This window comes from Oncorhynchus keta, chromosome 8 (assembly GCF_023373465.1).
Source record: "Oncorhynchus keta strain PuntledgeMale-10-30-2019 chromosome 8, Oket_V2, whole genome shotgun sequence".
Taxonomy (NCBI): Eukaryota; Metazoa; Chordata; class Actinopteri; order Salmoniformes; family Salmonidae; genus Oncorhynchus; species Oncorhynchus keta.
This window is the reverse complement of record NC_068428.1, coordinates 22,578,922-22,599,949: the sequence shown is the minus strand read 5'-3', so window position 1 is coordinate 22,599,949 and position 21,028 is coordinate 22,578,922. Positions and strand designations below refer to the sequence as shown.

At 42.4% G+C, this 21,028-nt stretch overlaps 1 protein-coding gene and 1 long non-coding RNA gene across 6 annotated transcripts in view; one reads left to right on the top strand and one right to left on the bottom strand.

The window, feature by feature from the left end:
* Positions 1-1,780: 1,780 nt before the first annotated feature.
* LOC118387018 (uncharacterized) lies at positions 1,781-9,170 on the bottom strand. 2 transcript variants are annotated; one of them, XR_008140868.1, is made up of 5 exons: positions 8,999-9,170; positions 8,800-8,898; positions 8,646-8,708; positions 5,623-6,483; positions 1,781-3,716 (listed from the first exon to the last, which is right to left on the bottom strand). It is a non-coding gene; the product is annotated as an uncharacterized LOC118387018 (long non-coding RNA). The 2 variants fall into 2 exon arrangements; XR_004826330.2 differs by lacking the exon at positions 1,781-3,716 and having other exon boundaries at positions 4,197-6,483.
* An 883-nt stretch (positions 9,171-10,053) lies between these two features.
* Positions 10,054-21,028, top strand: part of LOC118387017 (protein EFR3 homolog B) — a 64,393-nt gene continuing 53,418 nt past the window's right edge. The window contains exons 1-2 of one of the 4 annotated variants that reach the window (XM_035775103.2): positions 10,054-10,263; positions 10,919-11,068. In XM_035775103.2, the coding sequence (XP_035630996.2) occupies positions 11,062-11,068 (7 nt within the window). In that variant the 5' untranslated portion in view covers positions 10,054-10,263; positions 10,919-11,061. Of the gene's footprint in view, positions 10,264-10,918; positions 11,069-11,733; positions 12,571-17,084; positions 17,210-17,337; positions 17,429-21,028 lie in introns of those variants that run through there. The other 3 variants (XM_052523846.1, XM_052523847.1, XM_052523844.1) reach the window with 3 other exon arrangements.

Genomic DNA, 21,028 nt, shown 5'->3' with positions numbered 1-21,028 from the left:
GTCAGAGGTCAGGATGCGGGAGAAGTGGGAGTTCATGATGATAGTTTCCGACTTGTAATTACCATTTGGATGGCCGTTCAATTGGATTTGTCTGGCCTCAAAACGTGGTTAAAACTACAATTTGAATATAATGAATGGTCAGTCATTACATCCACAGCTCTGTTTATTGTTTGAATAAGGACTCTAGCTTTAAATTATGTTTGTTTGTACTGAATGGTGATGGCAGACAATAGAAACATAATTTGCCACTAGATGGCGCACTTCCCCAATATCTCATCTGGATCAACAGAGGCATATTACATTATATCAAGACACAATAAACATTGAAGTGTAAATCATAAAAACAATATAAATCACAGACTAGAATATTCACTGGAACAAATAACCTAAGGGATATTATATAGGAGGCTGTTGCGTGTTGGTCATTGAGTAGCTCCAAAGGAAAGTGTTTCCCCTTTCATGAAAATTAAATTGATCTGGGCTCTTCAGGACATTGCTGACTGTGCTGAAATGGGGCAGAAACAGAACATTTCTGTGCCCGGAAATGCACTACAATGCTGAATACCGCACCCTTCTGCCCGCCCTAAATCAGCCAGAAGGAATCAGGATCTGCAGAATGGGGAAACTGGCCACAATGTTTCTGCTGCAACTTGCTGAGGTACAAAGGACAACTCTGTTGTAAAGAGTACGGTTAGTATAAGCTGTGAGATATACCTGGTTGACCACACCTATTCACACTATTTTTTTAAAGATAGCAATGTGATTTTAGCCTTCTAAATGAGAATTGTTCTTCTTGCAAACTTGTGCCCAGTCAGTAGCCACACCCAAGTGAGCTCAGAGTTCGTGTCAACATGATGGAACCACATTTCAGGCCAGAGTGCTTCAAAGGACTCGCTGAGATTTTAAATACAGACCAGAGAACGTGAAGCCGTGGTCCACATGTTGAAATGGCTAAAACTACAAGACTAGAAAATGGTAAGACCCTCTGAAACTCTCGACGAGAGAAGAAGGTAAAGACCAAACATTCACAGTCTGCAGCTGGGTACCTAAAGTAGTCCAGGACAGAGACGAGAAGGAAGAACAGGTCCTGCTCACCACTGTGTGGAACACCTGAAGTATCCATTCTAAGAAGGACATTGTGACCTCTGGTGGACAACCAGAGACTGACATTGAACTACTCCCCATAGACGGATCGAATGGTTTCAACAGAGAGACGACAGAGAAAGACATCTACGCATAAATCTATATTGCATTTCTAATCCGAATGAGCAGTTGTTAGGGTGCTAAATGTTCATATTCCTGTGAGCGTAGCTTCCAAATGTATATATGATAAGTTGACTCTTTTTGTCTCCCCCTCTCCTTACCATCCCTCCCTTTCCATTGCGTAACCAAATGGTCATGCTTTTGATAATTCAATGAAAACAGGTCTCTAGTGGACTATGTTAGTAATCAATAACCTATACCGTGTGTGTGTGTGTGTGTTTATGTATTTCTGTGTGATTATTTAGTTAGTTAGTCAGTAAATAAATAATTAAGCCAATTTGTGTATCACTGATTCATCACTTAAGTTAGGGTTTATGCAGATATCCAAGGATGATGTGACGTTCAGAATGAGACTGATGAGGTAATGATTCATAATTGACTGTTATTGATGTAAGAGATATTTAGATCATCTTTAGAGTTTAAATCGGGAGATAGTAACATGGTAAACAACTGTTCCCGTTGTGCCCCAAATTCCTAATGAGTTAATTGTTACATGATTAATTTAATCTAGTAATAATTAAACGTAGTAGGTCATTATTTAATAAATAGCAGCCATCACATTAATGATAGTCAAGTCACGACAGAGGTAAAGGAAGCCCAATGAGGTAACACTCATTGACAGAACCAAATAAAATCAGCTTCAGGGCAATTACACACTAATAGAGTGATGTTGAGACTCAGATGTTTCACTTTAAAATGTATCCCAAACAAAAACAAACCATACAACTCTATGCACAAGTGAGACTTTTAACAATTTCCACTGAAAATGTGGTAACAGAATGACGATACCAACAGTACAAACCAGCATTCTGTTACTAAACTTTGCATCTGCACCGTTCTTCAGGTAAATTTATTTTTGTAAAAATGTCAGTGGAAATTTTTAAAAGTAGTCCTTTTGCATAGAGTTGTATGGTTTGTTTAACTTTGCAATCATTGATTTTTATTTGACATACATTTTAAAGGGACAAATCGGAGTCTCAGCATCACTCTGTTATCGTGGAATTACTCTTCACCACAATGTGTAGCAAAATACACTTATTATTATCACTACACAGATCAAACAATGTATTTAAACAATGTGTTCTCTCGATTAACAATGATATTATACATCGTAATAAAAACATTACAAAATTGTATATCATTTACAAAAATGAATGCACTGATTTACACTAAATTAATCCAGCGAATGAAAGTCTATGATACAAAATAGGTTGCACAGTTAGTCTTGGTACAGTGATGAAGTGATGAAGTGAGGCATTTATTATCAAGGCTTAGAGGTCTGGACTCTAATTGAACATGTAAACTGCAGGGTTTTTGACATCAGTAAGTAAATACAATGCACTCCTCTTACAGTGAATTCTTATAGTAATCAAATTGTCTTGCACCGATGTGATGTCTATAAGAGTAGTGCACTGTGTTGGCCTCAGTCAGGTAAGAAATACACATGAAAACACATTTAACAAATATGTACTGCATATGTAGATATGGCAAAAAAAATCTATTATCATCCTAACGGTGATTGTTAAAACTCAGTAAAACTAAGACTGACAGTGGATCCTCCTGTTCAAAACAAGATGGAGTCTTGTGGGCCAAAGAGAAAGTCCTCTGAATAATGTTTAATATGACACCCAATGTGTCCCTTGAACCGACCCAACAAAATACTTTAATCCCTTGGGGTACTTGGTCCCATGTTCTGTACAGTTTTCTCTCACGAGAATCACTACATACAGTATCTCATACAGTATATCTTCTCTCTCTCTCTGAGGATCAACCAGCTAATCCACCACAGTGGTGTTTAGAGCCAGGGCTGGACGACTCACAACATAGGAAGTCATGACCCCCTAAACAGGAAGTGCCTTTGGTGGTCTCTCTAGAATCCTCTGCTAGCACTGTCCGCTGTTAGGGGCTAAGCTGAACAACACTCTGTTGGACTCTCTGCTTCTCCTTCTTCCTGGACTGTACCAGGCCAAACACCACCACTGCCAGGGTGCTCCTGCCCTCCGATTGCCCCCCTGACCGTCCCCCCCAGTCCCGTTACTGACCCTTTGGGTGTGACTGCTGTAGATGAAGTAAGTCTGGACTTTCCCCTGCTGCTCACTCACTTACAATAACACAAATAAAAGGAATAGAAAGCAATACCTTAATTTGCTGAATTCCTCTTAAAGTGTACAGTACTATATACTATATCCTCATATGGCTCTGGACAATAGTAGTGCACAATGTGGGGTATAGGGTGGGGACAGAGCTACACCCCCTCAATGTAGATCTGTCCCCTCAGCTCCAGGACGAAGCCCCAGGTAGCCAGGATCCCTTGTGTGGCCTCAGGCACCTGGATGCAGCCGCTCATGCCTGTGCTGTCCATGCCGCTCGCCAGGTTCACCGTTGTCCCCAGATGTCATACTGAGGCTTGGTTGCGCTGATCACCCTGGCAACCACAGGCCCATGAGCTATGCCTGAGTGGTGGTTAGAAATAAACGTGGAGAGGCTTGATTGGATGAGTATTGACTTAGTAAAAGTTAAGCTTATTACACCGTAATCATTATTTACCAAGCTAGCACATTTGGTTCCTTGGAAGTTGTGGGAACATATGTTTTTGGTTTCACATTGGTTGTGGGAATGAAGCAAAATGTTTCCTGACTGGTAAAACTGATTTTTTGTTGTTGTAACTTTCTGAGAACAGAAGTGGAAATTTAGCCTGTTCTGGGAACTTTTATTTTAAGGTTGCAGGGAGGTTCTAGGAACATTTTACACTGGTTCCTTGAAAATGTTCCTCTGAAGTTGTATTAACGCTCTGAATTTTGAGTAACTTCCTTAAAACTTTCACTAAATGTTTCAATAAGACTTTTAATAACACTGTCAGCTTATTTGGGGTTCACTTTCTTGAACCACAAGCACAGATAAGACACATGGAAAATCAATTCCTTAGTCATTAATCATGCAAACACATACATTTTTTATTATGACACGGCATTAGTGAGATTTGGATTTATAATTGTTTGTTCTCTATTCATGGATTTAATCCACTGCTCCACCAGGATGGAACTAGCATGCCATGTCTTTTTACGTATACAAAGATGTTAATTTTAAAATCCATTTCAAAGGAAACAAGCACTCATTAAGATCAGTTGTTGCCAATTAGTGGGCGTGGAAAACACACCTGAACACACTTAAGATATAAACTGGACGATTTTGCAGCTTGCTTAGTTTGATTTTGAACGACTCTTTAATCGCATGATAGAATAGTCTACTAGGAATTATGTTGTAATTGAAATCCCTGAATCAAATATTAATGATATGGTTATGAACTGAATATTTGCTTGTTAAAAATTGCGTGTGTTCGTTTTATTACCTGCAGCCTAATCAGAAGGGACAGTTACTACATCTAATTAATTCTAATGATGGCGGATAGACAATTGCGATAGATCTGTGACCATGATCATAGTTGATAACTAAGTATGGGTATTAATTATTGCATGATAATACAAGGCTACAACAGCAATGGATTAATGTTGTGGACAGAAAGAGGCTCATTGTGAACTATTAGCTCCCATCGAAATGTATTTTTTCTTTATGAATTGATGGATGTATTTTATTTGGCGCAATACATGTTAATTTTAAAGTTATGGACATTTAATTAATAAGTGTGAAGCAGAGGTTGGTATTAAAAATATAGACTAATATTGTTTGGGTAGACTGAAATGAAAACAATGCCTTTGTAACAGTATAGCTTCCGTCCATCTCCTCACCCCAACCTGGGCTCGAACCAGGGACCCTCTGCACACAAACAACAGTCACCCTCGAAGCATCGTTACCCACATCGTTACCCATCGCTCCACAAAAGCCACGGCCCTTGCAGAGCAAGGGGAACCACTACTTCAAGGTCTCAGCGCAAGTGAAGTCACCGATTGAAACGCTATTAGTGCGCACCACCGCTAACTAGCTAGCCATTTCGCATCGGTTACACCTTCTAATAATTTAAATGGAAATATGTTGTTAGTTATTGGTGTTTTTTGGATAGACAACTAATGCCATGTTTAGTCTGCTGGTGAAAGTTAGTCGTGTTCACTGGACTATATCGATCTGTAAGGGATGCAGTGGGAAATTTGCAGCAGAGGTCTGAATAGTTGAATCGGAAACATTCTTTGATAGTTTCTGATTACTGTTGCTGGGTTTTAAAGTTTGGGTAACACCATTGAATTTGAGCAAGAAATTAATGTATTCTTAAACGATAATCTATTCCCATTTCGGGGAACCGTGTTTATGCTGATAAGACAGATCTTTTGTCTTAAGGTTCTAGGTTTGTTAAACAGGTTCATATTTTTACTAAATCAATGTAACAGATTAAAATGATAACACTACCGGAAAGGGGCACATTCTAAGGCGATACAGCTATTACCAACGTCCACACGTGAGGCCTTCCTGCGGATCTGGTGGTTGATCTCATCAATGTAGATGTCGGTGGCGAAGATCTTACGCACTGGCTCCACCCCTACCTATCAACACTTATTGTACACTTACAATATCGATCAATTGTTGTTCTGATCCCATTTCATGACTTCTAATCTGACATGAGTTTCTGAAAATGTGAGAGTACCATGATGTAAAGGCATCAAGTCCCACCTGCCCCTTTGGTTAAAATAATGATGACTACTAGACACACTACTTTCATTGTACCTATTAGTGGTCAAGAGGGAAATGAGACAAAGGAAGGAAGCAAGGAATGTGAACTCTTAGAAAAAAGTGTTCCGAAAGGGTTCTTTGGCTGTCCCCATAGAAGGACCCTTTTGGGTTCCATTGGTTCTACCTGGAACCAAAAGGGTTATCCTATGGCAACAGCTGAAGAACCATTTTAGGTCCTAGATAGCACCTTTTATTCTAAGAGTCTATAGTTAAGACATGGCCAACAATACTCATTGTAGGAGGAGAGATGATTTGTACGTGTCATGTAAGTTCACATGCTCATTTATCTCCTGTTAGCTAATGATGTGTTTGAAAGCATTTTTCCACATCAGCTGTTTACGCTGCAGCCCAGGGGACAGATGTGTGGTGATGCATGACGGCTCCCAAAGCATGGGCTGCACCCCCGACGTCTCTGCAAAGGTCCCCATGATGACCTCCAAGTGACCCGACCTCCACCATCGGAGTTGTCAGGAGGTCTGGGGTGTTCCTCCTCTCAGCTCACGAGGGGTTAGGAGTCAGGGAAGGGTGGGGCGGCATCGCCTGAGAAGAGTAGAGAGGAAAGAAGGTGAGAGGGGATAGGGGATGAAGTGTGGTGAAGTTAATAAGGTGGAGCCAATTCCATTTCAGAAAATGAATCAAAGTGTCGGTGCAGGGACAATCTAATCTGGTCATTCATGTGATATTTTATTGCAAAACAATGTTCTTTCAGTCCTGAAAAAACGAGAGTATGATGCCCAAGAAAACAAATACTGTCCAAAGCTCTAGACTCATACTAATCTGGATCATCTGCTGACTGCTGCTTCCATCTACCAAAGTTCCAACAGTCACAACTCAACATGGTGTGTGCTCTGACATCGAGGCTTGGACCACACGTTAGAGACAGGTACTGTCTGGGGGCAGGTTCTCAGCTGTGACTGAGCTGGTTGCCAGATTTAGACCTGAGCTTGTTAGTAATGAAGATATGCTATAAACTCCTGCCTGGGCTCCTTCTGGCATGTGGCTGCTCTCCCACGGCCCACTGTCACCACTCTGATCCCCATGGTGAGGGTAGAAATATAACACATAGAACAGATACAACACTCTGTGGCATAGGAAACATCATACAAACACTGGGAGCAATGTTTGGTTGATGATTCCCACTCTATAGGTTCTATTTCTATAGCAAGATTGCTGGTTTATCTGGTTGGCAAACCAAAACAAATTCTGTACTTACAGCATTCTTTTGAAATCATCTATACATTGCATTATCCCCATGCATCTTGCCGAGCTCTTTGATTTGTACCCTCGCTGTGTGCCTGTCTGACCTGTGCAACATGTTGCAATACATTTTTTGATCTTCACTGTGCCTTGCGTATGAAAGTGACAAGACTGACAGCTTCTCTGGGCACGGCAAATACATTTATTAGGATCATTATATTGAATATATTAAAAGAAAGGACAATATATTAAAACAAAGGTAAAACATAAAAACAAAGGTAAAACAAATGAAAATGCACATACTGTAGTTTTATTTAATTTCAGCTGCTTGACGTGATTGTGGGTTAGATTTAACGTTAGTTGGCTAGCTAACTAGCAAAGCCAAGTAACATTAGCCTAGCCATTCTCCATAACTTTATCAACTTGACAATCAGCTGGTTTTTGCCTATTTATACATTATTTATCAAATCATTATTTGTTGATGTTTTTGTTGCCTATTTATAAATTATTTATTAAATCATAATTTATTGAAGTTTTTGTCTCTTGTCATCATTGAAACTCTGCTTGCTAGCTAGCTAGTTGCCAATGATTTGTTTAGCATACCAACGTGGAATGAATAGATTGAACGACTGTGTAAAAACATAAAAAAAATAATTAAATACTAGGCTGTTTGGTTAAAGACTTCAAAACCTAAGAACTAACAACTGGCTTTTGCCTGGACTATATCATCTGGTGGAAAGAGTAAATAAAACAAATGTACTAATTCAAATAAAACAATACGAAGAAGTATTCAAGACTTGAAAACAGCATCTGCTAAAGAGCAAGTGTCACACCCTGATCTATTTCACTTGTCTTTGTGATTGTCTCCACCCCCCTCCAGGTGTCGCCCATCTTCCCAATTATCCCCTGTGCATTTATACCTGTGTTCTCTGTGTGTCTGTTTGTCAAGTCAACCAGCGTTTTTGTCCCTCTCAGGTGTCTGAGAAGATCGTCAATCTTCTCAGACACCTGTTCGCATACTTTGGACTAGTCAAGGAGCTTGTCTCGGACGAAGGCCCACCTTTCACAGCGAAATATTTCAAAATGTTTCTCAAGAACAACAGAGTAAGGCACATCCTGTCACCACCTTACCATCTGGCATCAAACGGGGCAGCGGAGAGAGCCGTGCAAAACTTTAAGAAGGCCTGGACTAGACTCGGGGATCAGTCTGTGCCCACCCACCAAAGACTTCCCCATTTCCTGTTTACTTACCGTAACACACCAGACAAAGTAACAGAACGTACACCAGCTGAACTCTTTCTGAAATTTCAACCACGTACCCGTCTGACATTGTTGAACCCAGACTCGTCAAACAGTGTGACAAAGCACCAGATATAGCAGAAGAAAGCTCATGACAGACACAAAGACAGTCAGAGATTTCAAAGAGGGAGAGAGGGTGATGGTATGTGACTTAAGACACACCAAGTGCCTGTGGAATCTTGCAACGCAGAGGACCCTTGACTTACCAAGTCCAAGTTGATCATCGCCATGTCAACGTTCATGTGGATCATCTGCTATGGTCCAACGCCCTAGCAGAGACATGCCAAGAGAACAAGAACAACAATGACACCCCAGGACTATTCTCCTGACTGTGGACATACGGGGGAGACAGAGCCTGACCTTACACCCGAACCTGGCCCACCACCGGAAGCCCAGGAGGAGCGGAGATATCCTGTTCGACAGCGAAGGGCACCTCAAAAGCTTGAACTGCGAATTGAGCTATTTCAGGAGGTAATGAACAGTAAAACAAACAAACACTTTTTTTTTTTTTTTTAAATGTAACCTTCATTTGAATAAAAGGAAAGAAAAAGGACATTACCTGGGCTAGTTATTAGTACAGAATCTATCTTCCAGGTAGAATAATCCCCTGGATTTGTGCTGGGCTCTGGAAAATCTGCTTCAACCCAGTAGTTGAGAAATGCTTATGAATGCATTGTTCAGATATTGCATTAGTATTTCCCTAATGTATTTCCCTTGTTCTCTGGAAGTTAAAATCTATGGGGGAGGAGTGCATTAGTTACTATGCTGTTACTAAGCAGTAATGTATTAAGGCAGTATTATGTTACAACGCCTAATTGTAAGTCGCTCTGGATAAGAGCGTCTGCTAAATGACTTAAATGTAATGTAAATGTAAGTGCACATGCGCGCTATTGGCCCGGGAGCTGTAGGGCACGAAATGTTCTTACTAAACGACAATAAACTGTACTCCCGTCTCCAGGTAATTACTCCCTGTAATTTTCTCCAAAACACAAATATTACCTGATTAAAACTGAAAAGCAGGCTGATTTAGATGAATTAACATTTCGTTTGTATGGACTTTTAAAAAATGTATTCGATATTTTTACCACGCATTTTTTTCCTTTTTGGATCCTTATTATCCACCTGTTCATTCCACCTGTGGCGGAATGAACATATAATTGTTGCAAACGCTATTAAGCGAAAGAAGAAGAAGCAGAGGGCAGCAGCAGTAGCAGCAGATGAACCCACTACTGCCCCCAGCTGGAATAACAATCACTGTACCGTTAGTGAGGTGGTGCATCATCCAAGGTCCAGTGAAGATACAGTACTTCAGTATTCATTCCATAGTCAGACATATACACATTTTATTGGTTCAGCCCAAATACATATTAGATTAACTAAAGCAATTGCATTTTTCTTATCCTAAATATTATGATAGACAATTATAGAAGTTCAAGAAAAAGCTAACGAATAATATGCTTAGTTAGGCTGCAGGATAATACAGCTAGCTAAATATCTACATTATTATCAATGTAGCTTACACTTTTGTTGTAAAAAGCCATTTATGCCTTGAAAACATCTGTCAAGAATGTCGAGGATACTGCTCCAATAAGTGCACGTTGTTCTTGTACAGTAAGCTCGAGCGTGCGTAGCGTTTTGGGGAAAGGACGGGACAGAATCTGACTGAACACTTTGACACGATGAACTGGGTGGACCCTTCTTCAAATTCAGACTACGGGGGGTTTATTACGGTAGCTAGCTAGCAAGATAGACAACGCAGCTGGACAGCAAGTTAGGGATACTTTTCGGCGAATCATCAATTTCATGATCTCAAGTCAACCCACTGTAAGAGCGTTTACGACCACTTCTTCATTCACAATTGTAGTTGTCTTTGAGTGATTCAATGAGCCAGCTCGAGCTAACGTTATTAACCAGCTAACGTTATTAAATAGCTAACGTTACCTAGCTAACCAAATGTGTGAATGCTGTTGTTGTGGCAAGCTAAGCAAACTACTGCTAAAACAACGTGGTGCTTGCAAATTGACGTTAACAATATTAGCCGAGTTTCCAAACTTACTGTATTGTCTTTGATATTAACTAGTTACTTGGTGTTAAGAGGGGAAATGATTAGCTATTAGCAGCATCTAGCTAGCGTATGTGTCAATATATGTGTTAGCTATCTCACGTTAATTGTTTTACAAGCGAATATGCTGTCAGATAGCTAGCTAATAAAGTGTTTGGTTATAGTTCATCATAATCTAGCTAGCTGGCCAGCCTACTTGTTAAAATGCTAGCTTGCTACACATGGGTTAACGTTACCAGTTAGCTAGCTTAGCTGACAGTTCATCAGTGAGAATTTGCATGTATAAACAGCCTATGAACAGAGACAGAAGGCAGATTGTCATCTAGCCAATGTTTAACAATAATTTCCTTACAGTAGTTGCCTAATGTGCCAACTGTACAACCTAGCTACAAGCTAACCTAACAACATTTTTCACAGGCCTAAGGATATCCTGCGGTTTTCCTTTTGTGTCTGCCCCCGGAAAAGCATTACTTTGGGGGTCTCTCCCAACTAAACCTCTACACTGGATTAGACAGAACCAGCTCGTAGAGAACAACGACGCCTGGTGACGAATATTGAATATGACAGGTAAGCAATATCTGCAATTTCCCCAATAGCTTTAATACTGTAGTACACAAGAGGGTTATGCATCCTGAATGCAGTGGAGGTCATTTCTAAGCTGAACTGCTGCAGAGGCTGAAAAGTCCCTGAGCTGCTTAATCAAAGTCTTCAGTGAATCACTCAAGGAGGTGCCCCTGTCCCTCTTATGTGATAAGTTGTCTGTGTACTAGTGTGTATGTAATTGTGTCTTGAGTGTGTCCAGGTTCAGTGTATGAAAATATATGTCAAACCAACGTTTCCCCAGCGTTGGTGTCTGCTGTCAAACCTCTCGCCAAGTAGTTGAAAGGCGGCCTCTCTGATCAGTCAATCATTTACATTTACATTTAAGTCATTTAGCAGACGCTGTTATCCAGAGCGATTTACAAATTGAATCAAATGTATTTATTCGAGGGGCGGCAGGTAGCCCAGTGGTTAGAGCATTGGGCCAACCAAAAGGTTGCTAGTTCGAATCCCCGAGCTGACAAGGTAAACATATGTCGTTCTGTCCCTGAACAAGGCAGTTAACCCACGTTTCCCCTGTAGGCCGTCATTGTAAATAATAATTTGTTCTTAACTGATTTGCCTAGTTAAATGTAAAAGGGCCTCGTTTTTTTAATCAGCAGATGTCACAGTGCTATACAGAAACCCATCCTAAAACCCCAAACAGCAAGCAATGCAGCTTGTTCTCTCTCTCTCCCTCCCTCTCTTTCTCACACAGAGAGACAGAGGGTGGATAGTGAAGCCCATTGTGTTAGTGAGATGTTTATTAATGAGAGAGGGATAGAAAGGGAGGCAGAGCAGCTATAGAAGGGGCTAATCGCTAATCTCATAGTGCACTGAAAGCCAAGGCACCCAGGCTGTTCTGTTAGCTCCTCCACTAGCTGAAGAAGAAACACAGGACAGAGAGACTGAGGGAGACACAAGTTGTCTTCGGCAGAGGCCATAAGGGCTGTGTGAGTGTGTGTCTGTGAAATTCTTCACATTGGTTGGAGCTGTATGGAGGGTGTGTGTGTGTGTGGTGTTTTGTTGCTGAGGTTTAAGCTGGTGCGTATGTGTGAAGGGCGTGTTGTTAGTGGTCAATCCATGTGTTAAGGATTTGACAAGGTGGGTTATGGATATGTGTGTTTCTGTGTTAAGAAATGAACCGTCTTTAGTTAGTGTTGTCAGTGGCACTACAGGCTTGTTTGAGGCTCTGAGCGGTTGTGTAGATTTACGACAGGACTGATTTGTATGCAAGACTAGAGCACATTTTTTTTGTCTTGTCATTGGAACTTAATTTTATATAGCCTAGCCTATGTGTTCCAGCGTATCAGTGTGTGTTTTTGCGCGAGAATTTGCTTCTGTGTGTGAGAGACTAGCTGTGTGCTTGAGTGTGTGTGAGCCGGTGTGTGTGTGTGTACCCACCATGCCCCTGCCTGTGCCCGATGTCCCGGCCTCTCGGAGGCTGACACTGGACTGTCGTTTCCTCCTGGATCATCGCGTTGGCAGGGGTAAGATGTCCCATCTCCACCTCGCACTCTCTGTGTCTGTTTCTCTGTTCCTCTAGTTTCTTCCCACTTCTCTCTTCCTACAACTGTCTTTTTGTTTCACTGTGGCTCATAATTTTTCCACACTCACACTTGTTTACCTGTGCAGTAAAAAAAAAAAAAATCAAGTACAATATTAATATCTCAATTACCCTTTTTGAATCTGTTCATCTTAAGACGTATTGTTTGGAACAGTATACTCTACAAGTACATCACATTTCCATAGTGGGTGCTCTGCTAATTTTGAAGTTCTGATCCATTTTATGAGCACCACCAACACAGTGAATGGTAAATGGATTCAAAGGGAACTCCCAATGCTGGTGGTTTGCTGAATGTACAATCCTAAAGCAGGGCTGTGATCGGTTTATAACCTATAATATACATTTCTATGTAAAAGAAAAATGGGTCATATCATTAAAAGAACCAGAGAGCAACTCTGGAAATGTTGTGTGTCTGAAGAGTATATTGTTTCAAACAATATCATGTAAAAAAAAAATATCAAAAAGGATCGTTTTGAGACATTCATACTAATGTATTTGAAAAATTGTATTTCAGAATCTAGACACTCCATATTTGAGGGCACACTATGAGGACTATGCTGTAGGTCTTCAAAGGCTTAAAATGGCCACTTTCATCATATTGATTTTTTAAAAAATGGTTTGTGATATAAATGTAAAAAGCATGTTAATCGGTTAACTGCCCAAAATACATTTGATTGGTCATGCTTATCGGTCTATAGGTTAATTTTCATAATTTAGGGGAATTAAATTGGCGAAAGTGTTTTTTCATTAGTCCTCATTAGTGATGCACCAATATGACGTTTTTGACCGATAGCCTTGCCAAAAAAAACGATACCGCTATTCACAATTTTAATGGCCTTTTAAGCATTCTAGTATAGTTAACACACACACGGACCCAGCGGTCTAAGGCACTGCATCTCAGTGCAAGAGGCGTCACTACAGTCCCTGGTTTGAATCCAGGCTGTATCACATCCGGCCGTGATTGGGAGTCCCATAGTGCGGCGCACAATTGGCCCAGCTTCGTCCGGGCCATCATTGTAAATAGGAATTTGTTCTTAACTGACTTGCCTAGTTAAATTAAGGTTATACCACACTGACGAAAAAGTCATTTTGTTGGTATTTACGTATTCCTAAATCATTGCAGGATTCCTAAATCATTACTAAGAATAATGAAAATGACTGCAGGTTCTACTGGTCATTGTTTTCAGGCTGGTTATATTGGTGCTAGCTAGGTACCAAGCTAAAGCTAGCTACCCCAGGAGTTGCGGTCAAACAAATTATGCTTTATTACCAACGCAGTATTATAAACACATCGTTCGTGGCCGGTGTTGCTTTTTTGCAGACTTTTTTTGTACAGCTTTGACAGTGCTACTGTTTATTTTTTGACACGCAAAAACCCAAATGGAATTCCTTAGTATGTACAGTGGGGCAAAAAAGTATTTAGTCAGCCACCAATTGTGCAAGTTCTCCCACTTAAAAAGATGAGAGGCCTGTAATTTTCATCATAGGTACACTTCAACTATGACAGACAAAATGAGAAAAAAATCCAGAAAATCACATTATAGGATTTTTTATGAATTTATTTGCAAATTATGGTGGAAAATAAGTATTTGGTCACCTACAAACAAGCAAGATTTCTGGCTCTCACAGACCTGTAACTTCTTCTTTAAGAGGCTCCTCTGTCCTCCACTTGTTACCTGTATTAATGGCACTTGTTTGAACTTGTTATCAGTACAAAAGACACCTGTCCACAACCTCAAACAGTCACACTCCAAACTCCACTATGGCCAAGACCAAAGAGCTGTCAAAAAACACCAGAAACAAAATTGTAGACCTGCACCAGGCTGGGAAGACTGAATCTGCAATAGGTAAGCAGCTTGGTTTGAAGAAATCAACTGTGGGAGCAATTATTAGGAAATGGAAGACATACAAGACCACTGATAATCTCCTTCGATCTGGGGCTCCACTCAAGTTCTCACTCCGTGGGGTCAAAATGATCACAAGAACGGTGAGCAAAAATCCCAGAACCACACGGGGGGACCTAGTGAATGACCTGCAGAGAGCTGGGACCAAAGTAACACAACCTCCCATCAGTAACACACTACGCCGCCAGGGACTCAAATCCTGCAGTGCCAGACGTGTCCCCCTGCTTAAGCCAGTACATGTCCAGGCCTGTCTGAAGTTTGCTAGAGAGCATTTGGATGATCCAGAAGAAGATTGGGAGAATGTAATATGGTCAGATGAAACCAAAATATTACTTTTTGGTAAAAACTCAACTCGTTGTGTTTGGAGGACAAAGAATGCTGAGTTGCATCCAAAGAACACCATACCTACTGTGATGCATGGGGGTGGAAACATCCTGCTTTGGGGCTGTTTTTCTGCAAAGGGACCAGGACGACTGATCCGTGTAAAGGAAAGAATGAATGGGGCCATGTATCGTGAGATTTTGAGTGAAAACCTCCTTCCATCAGCAAGGGCATTGAAGATGAACCGTGGCTGGGTCTTTCAGCATGACAATGATCCCAAACACACCGCCCGGGCAACGAAGGAGTGGCTTCATAAGAAGCATTTCAAGGTCCTGGAGTGGCCCTAGCCAGTCTCCAGATCTCAACCCCATAGAAAATCTTTGGAGGGAGTTGAAACTACGTGTTGCCCAGCAACAGCTCCAAAACATCACTGCTCTAGAGGAGATCTGCATGGAGGAATGGGCCAAAATACCAGCAACAGTGTGTGAAAACCTTTTGTAGACTTACAGGAAACGTTTGACCTCTGTCATTGACAACAAAGGGTATATAACAAAGTATTGAGAAACTTTTGTTATTGACCAAATACTTATTTTCCACCATCATTTGCAAATAAATTCATAAAAAATCCTACAATGTGATTTTCTGGATTTTTTTCTCATTTTGTCTGTCATAGTTGAAGTGTACCTATGATGAAAATTACAGGCCTCTCTCATCTTTTTAAGTGGGAGAACTTACACAATTGGTGGCTGACTAAATACCCCCCACTGTATGTCATGAAGCTAATAGCAGTGACACTATTACTGTGTAACTCCGGTAGGGCAACATCTGAAACACAGCGCACTTGGTGGTGTGTACCGGGGCTCGACCAGTCGGGGAAAGCCAACATCACCCACGACAGAGAACGGTAGATTGTCAAGCTCAATGTATTCCATTATCTTGGCTTTAATCGATTTCACCTTTGAGTTGGCTCGCTGAAATTTTGTTCCTCTTTCAAATGACCCCTCGACTTGTTGACTGCTCGATCCACACAGCAGACATTGTGGGCTAGGTTAGGAATGCTGTGTTGCACACACAGCGCAAAATTTTGTGCCGTTATATAGGTATGCACGTCAGCTTTGACATTGGTTTTGCACATCGGGGCATTAAACTTGACATCGGCCGATACTGATGTTGGCATTTTTAGCTAATATCATCCGATTTTGACATTTTCACCGATATATCGTGCATCACTTGTCTTCATGTATTTTGTTAATCACACACGCACAGCATGCAGAGCCTAGTTTGAGGAGCGAAATAGCCTACCACATGTCAGACAGCGTGAGAGTAACTCCTCAAAAAGCTGGTAATTGAGTGAAACGTGCTTTTATAAGCCCAGTCAATGCGCAACAAATAACAATTCTAAATGCAATCCCGTGTTTACTGTTTTGATGGCCACAATTTAAAAAGTGCTACTATTTTTATTTCTCTATCTGAACTCGTAATTAAAGAGCGCCATGTGTTATAGACAATGATAGGCAGGAAGTCAGCGATTCACCAACCACTACAATGTCAGCTTGAGGCAGTATAATTGTCTGAAACCTGAACGCTTTTACTTTACTTCAAATTATGAGGCCTGTCTTACCTTGCTTCAAAGTAGTCTAGTCAAAATCCAACCATAGAAACGTGGAAGCAATTATTCTAAAAATAAAATTGATTGGTTTTCATATAAACTTTCTTACGTTGTCCAGAAGCCAAAGGCACAATCCTAGTCATATTAGCAACCCATCCTAATTGTTGCTATGAAATCCCTAAGGGATTTTCTAATGGAGATGTTCATCTCTATCCCAGGACCGCTCGCGTTAGGTGTTCTGTTTACAGCTGTGTTTTCCTGAGAATTGCGTTTTGGTAAATGTTTGAAAAGGACGTTTTACTAGCGGCATCATTACAGGAGTTGCATGTTCAATAATAAACTATCTGTGTTGCTTCTACATTTGCATTGCTTGCTCTTTGGGGTTTTATGCTGGGTTTCTGTAAATGAGGAAATGGGAAGACTGATGGTGGATTGGGGGGGGTGATGCAGGCAGAGGGTGGAGCGAGGGAGAGCAAGGGAGATGAAGAGTGAGTGGGTGGAGGGTTTCTTCCTCACAGCCCCTGTAGGTGCAGAGCTGTCCCTCCCCCACCCCTCTCTCTCTCTCTTTCCCTCTCGTGTGTGAATTGTGATTGGATGGGAGGTGTGTGTGCGTGTGTGAATCAGCGTCATTCTCTTGAGACTGAGCGATTGGGAGCGCAAACGGGAAAATCCAAGGTCATCGCAACACGCTTCTCGCTGATGCTGTCTGTCAGCCTTCTCTTACATGCGTATGTGTGTGTGCATTTTTATTGCAGGGAGCAAGCTTGTGTGCCTACAAGACTGTGTGTATATGACCGTGCACATATGTATTAATCCCAAAGAACACTGTGTATTTTTCGGTGTCTTGTTTGCACAGCAGTGTGTGTGTGTGCGTGTGACTATCCGTGACCGCATCAGAGAAGCTGCAGGCAGATAGTGAAACGCGTCAGCATCGTGATCGATGTATGGTAAGAATGCTAAGTATCTTTCTCTCTCTCTGTGTGTGCTCCTGCGCAATGTAAATCATCCTCCGTTGAGCCAGTTTTCCTACGTTCTCTAAAATCCATGGTTTCTTATCTTCCCAGTGATGGTCACTGCTCTGGACAGTCTGTATGATATTTTATGCATGTAGACTAGTATGTGACTTGTATGCATATGGAACCGTATAAAATATGGTATTCTAATAGCATTAACTGTAGTGTTGTGGTGGTACTGAAGAGGTGTTCAGCTGTGTCTGATCATGTACATTCTAGGTGAACTATAAGTTGCTGCTTATCGTCATCTTCTTATACTGTCCCTGAAGTTGTATACGTCTGCTGGTCCTCTATGGTATATGGACATGTTTATGTGGGCACATCAATATGTGTGTGTAATACACACTGTTATTGCACTAGGCTAATACATGTGTGTGTGTGATACACACTCTTAATGCACTAGCCTAATACATGTGTGTGTGTAATAGCCTAACACAGTCAACCCTGCTGAATGATCAGGGAAAAAATGCATAGTTACCTATCGCAATATTCTTTTTGGACAATATTATATTGGTACTTTGACTCCAAGTATTGATTAAAAAAAATCGAATAAAGAAATAACTCAAATATATATGTATATGAGCGCTAGCTAGCGCTAGTCTGCTGGACCTGCGCCAAAACTCTGGTATTATTCATCCTAGAGCTTGTTCTCCATCTTCTTTTTAAATAGTTTGCACTTTTATGTGTTTCCCTGACTGATGAATACAACTTGTTTTCTCATGCTCTCTTGTCCCTCTGCAACAGACATGGTGAGCAATGTGTTTGGAACATCGAATCGCAATAAAATCGCAGTATCGAATTGCGATACATATACATTTACATTACATTTAAGTCATTTAGCAGACGCTCTTATCCAGAGCGACTTACAAATTGGTGCATTCACCTTATGACATCCAGTGGAACAGCCACTTTACAATAGTGCATCTACATCTTTTAAGGGGGGTGAGAAGGATTACTTTATCCTATCCTAGGTATTCCTTAAAGAGGTGGGGTTGGGTTTCAGGTGTCTCCGGAAGGTGGTGATTGACTCCGCTGTCCTGGCGTCGTGAGGGAGTTTGTTCCACCATTGGGGGGCCAGAGCAGCGAACAGTTTTGACTGGGCTGAGCGGGAACTGTACTTCCTCAGTGGTAGGGAGGCGAGCAGGCCAGAGGTGGATGAACGCAGTGCCCTTGTTTGGGTGTAGGGCCTGATCAGAGCCTGGAGGTACTGAGGTGCCGTTCCCCTCACAGCTCCGTAGGCAAGCACCATGGTCTTGTAGCGGATGCGAGCTTCAACTGGAAGCCAGTGGAGAGAGCGGAGGAGCGGGGTGACGTGAGAGAACTTGGGAAGGTTGAACACCAGACGGGCTGCGGCGTTCTGGATGAGTTGTAGGGGTTTAATGGCACAGGCAGGGAGCCCAGCCAACAGCGAGTTGCAGTAATCCAGACGGGAGATGACAAGTGCCTGGATTAGGACCTGCGCCGCTTCCTGTGTGAGGCAGGGTCGTACTCTGCGGATGTTGTAGAGCATGAACCTACAGGAACGGGCCACCGCCTTGATGTTAGTTGAGAACGACAGGGTGTTGTCCAGGATCACGCCAAGGTTCTTAGCGCTCTGGGAGGAGGACACAATGGAGTTGTCAACCGTGATGGCGAGATCATGGAACGGGCAGTCCTTCCCGGGAGGAAGAGCAGCTCCGTCTTGCCGAGGTTCAGCTTGAGGTGGTGATCCGTCATCCACACTGATATGTCTGCCAGACATGCAGAGATGCGATTCGCCACCTGGTCATCAGAAGGGGGAAAGGAGAAGATTAATTGTGTGTCGTCTGCATAGCAATGATAGGAGAGACCATGTGAGGTTATGACAGAGCCAAGTGACTTCGTGTATAGCGAGAATAGGAGAGGGCCTAGAACAGAGCCCTGGGGGACACCAGTGGTGAGAGCGCATGGTGAGGAGACAGATTCTCGCCGAGCGACCTGTCAGGTAGGACGCAATCCAAGCGTGGGCCGCGCCGGAGATGCCCAACTCGGAGAGGGTGGAGAGGAGGATCTGATGGTTCACAGTATCGAAGGCAGCCGATAGGTCTAGAAGGATGAGAGCAGAGGAGAGAGAGTTAGCTTTAGCAGTGCGGAGCGCCTCCGTGATACAGAGAAGAGCAGTCTCAGTTGAATGACTAGTCTTGAAACCTGACTGATTTGGATCAAGAATGTCATTCTGAGAGAGATAGCGGGAGAGCTGGCCAAGGACGACACGTTCAAGAGTTTTGGAGAGAAAAGAAAGAAGGGATACTGGTCTGTAGTTGTTGACATCGGAGGGATCGAGTGTAGGTTTTTTCAGAAGGGGTGCAACTCTCGCTCTCTTGAAGACGGAAGGGACGTAGCCAGCGGTCAGGGATGAGTTGATGAGCGAGGTGAGGTAAGGGAGAAGGTCTCCGGAAATGGTCTGGAGAAGAGAGGAGGGGATAGGGTCGAGCGGGCAGGTTGTTGGGCGGCCGGCCGTCACAAGACGCGAGATTTAATCTGGAGAGAGAGGGGAGAAAGAGGTCAGAGCACAGGGTAGGGCAGTGTGAGCAGAACCAGCGGTGTCGTTTGACTTAGCAAACGAGGATCTGATGTCGTCGACCTTCTTTTCAAAATGGTTGATGAAGTCATCTGCAGAGAGGGTGGAGGGTGGGGGAGGGGGAGGAGGATTCAGGAGGGAGGAGAAGGTGGCAAAGAGCTTCCTAGGGTTAGAGGCAGATGCTTGGAATTTAGAGTGGTAGAAAGTGGCTTTAGCAGCAGAGACAGAGGAGGAAAATGTAGAGAGGAGGGAGTGAAAGGATGCCAGGTCCGCAGGGAGGCGAGTTTTCCTCCATTTCCGCTCGGCTGCCCGGAGCCCTGTTCTGTGAGCTCGCAATGAGTCGTCGAGCCACGGAGCGGGAGGGGAGGACCGAGCCGGCCTGGAGGATAGGGGACATAGAGAGTCAAAGGATGCAGAAAGGGAGGAGAGGAGGGTTGAGGAGGCAGAATCAGGAGATAGGTTGGAGAAGGTTTGAGCAGAGGGAAGAGATGATAGGATGGAAGAGGAGAGAGTAGCGGGGGAATATAGAATCATGAGAATCACAATACATATCGTATCATGATAATATTGAATCTTTACGTCCCTGGCAATTTCCATGCCCTACTAGCTGTACTGCTAATATATAATTTTGCCGTTCAACCACACACACTGGCTATTGACGTGTGTGTGTGTGGAGGTTGTCATGTTCCAGGAGGCTGTTGTTTATTGAGATAAATCACTGTATTGATGTTGGTCCATTAGCTAAATGAATGGCTATCCACTGTTAATTTAGCTAATACAGGATGTTTTTCATTATTTCCATTAGTGCTTCAATATGCTGCCATTCATTCAGCTGTGGTATGAATGCCACATGCCGAGTCTTTGAGCTCACATTCAGTTCAGTGCATTACTGTACACTATAGATCTGTATTGATCATGTTCATGCAGGTCCGAAGGTACATAGTTTAACTGAGGTATGATGAATGACGTACATATAGCCTAATGATATTGTGTCG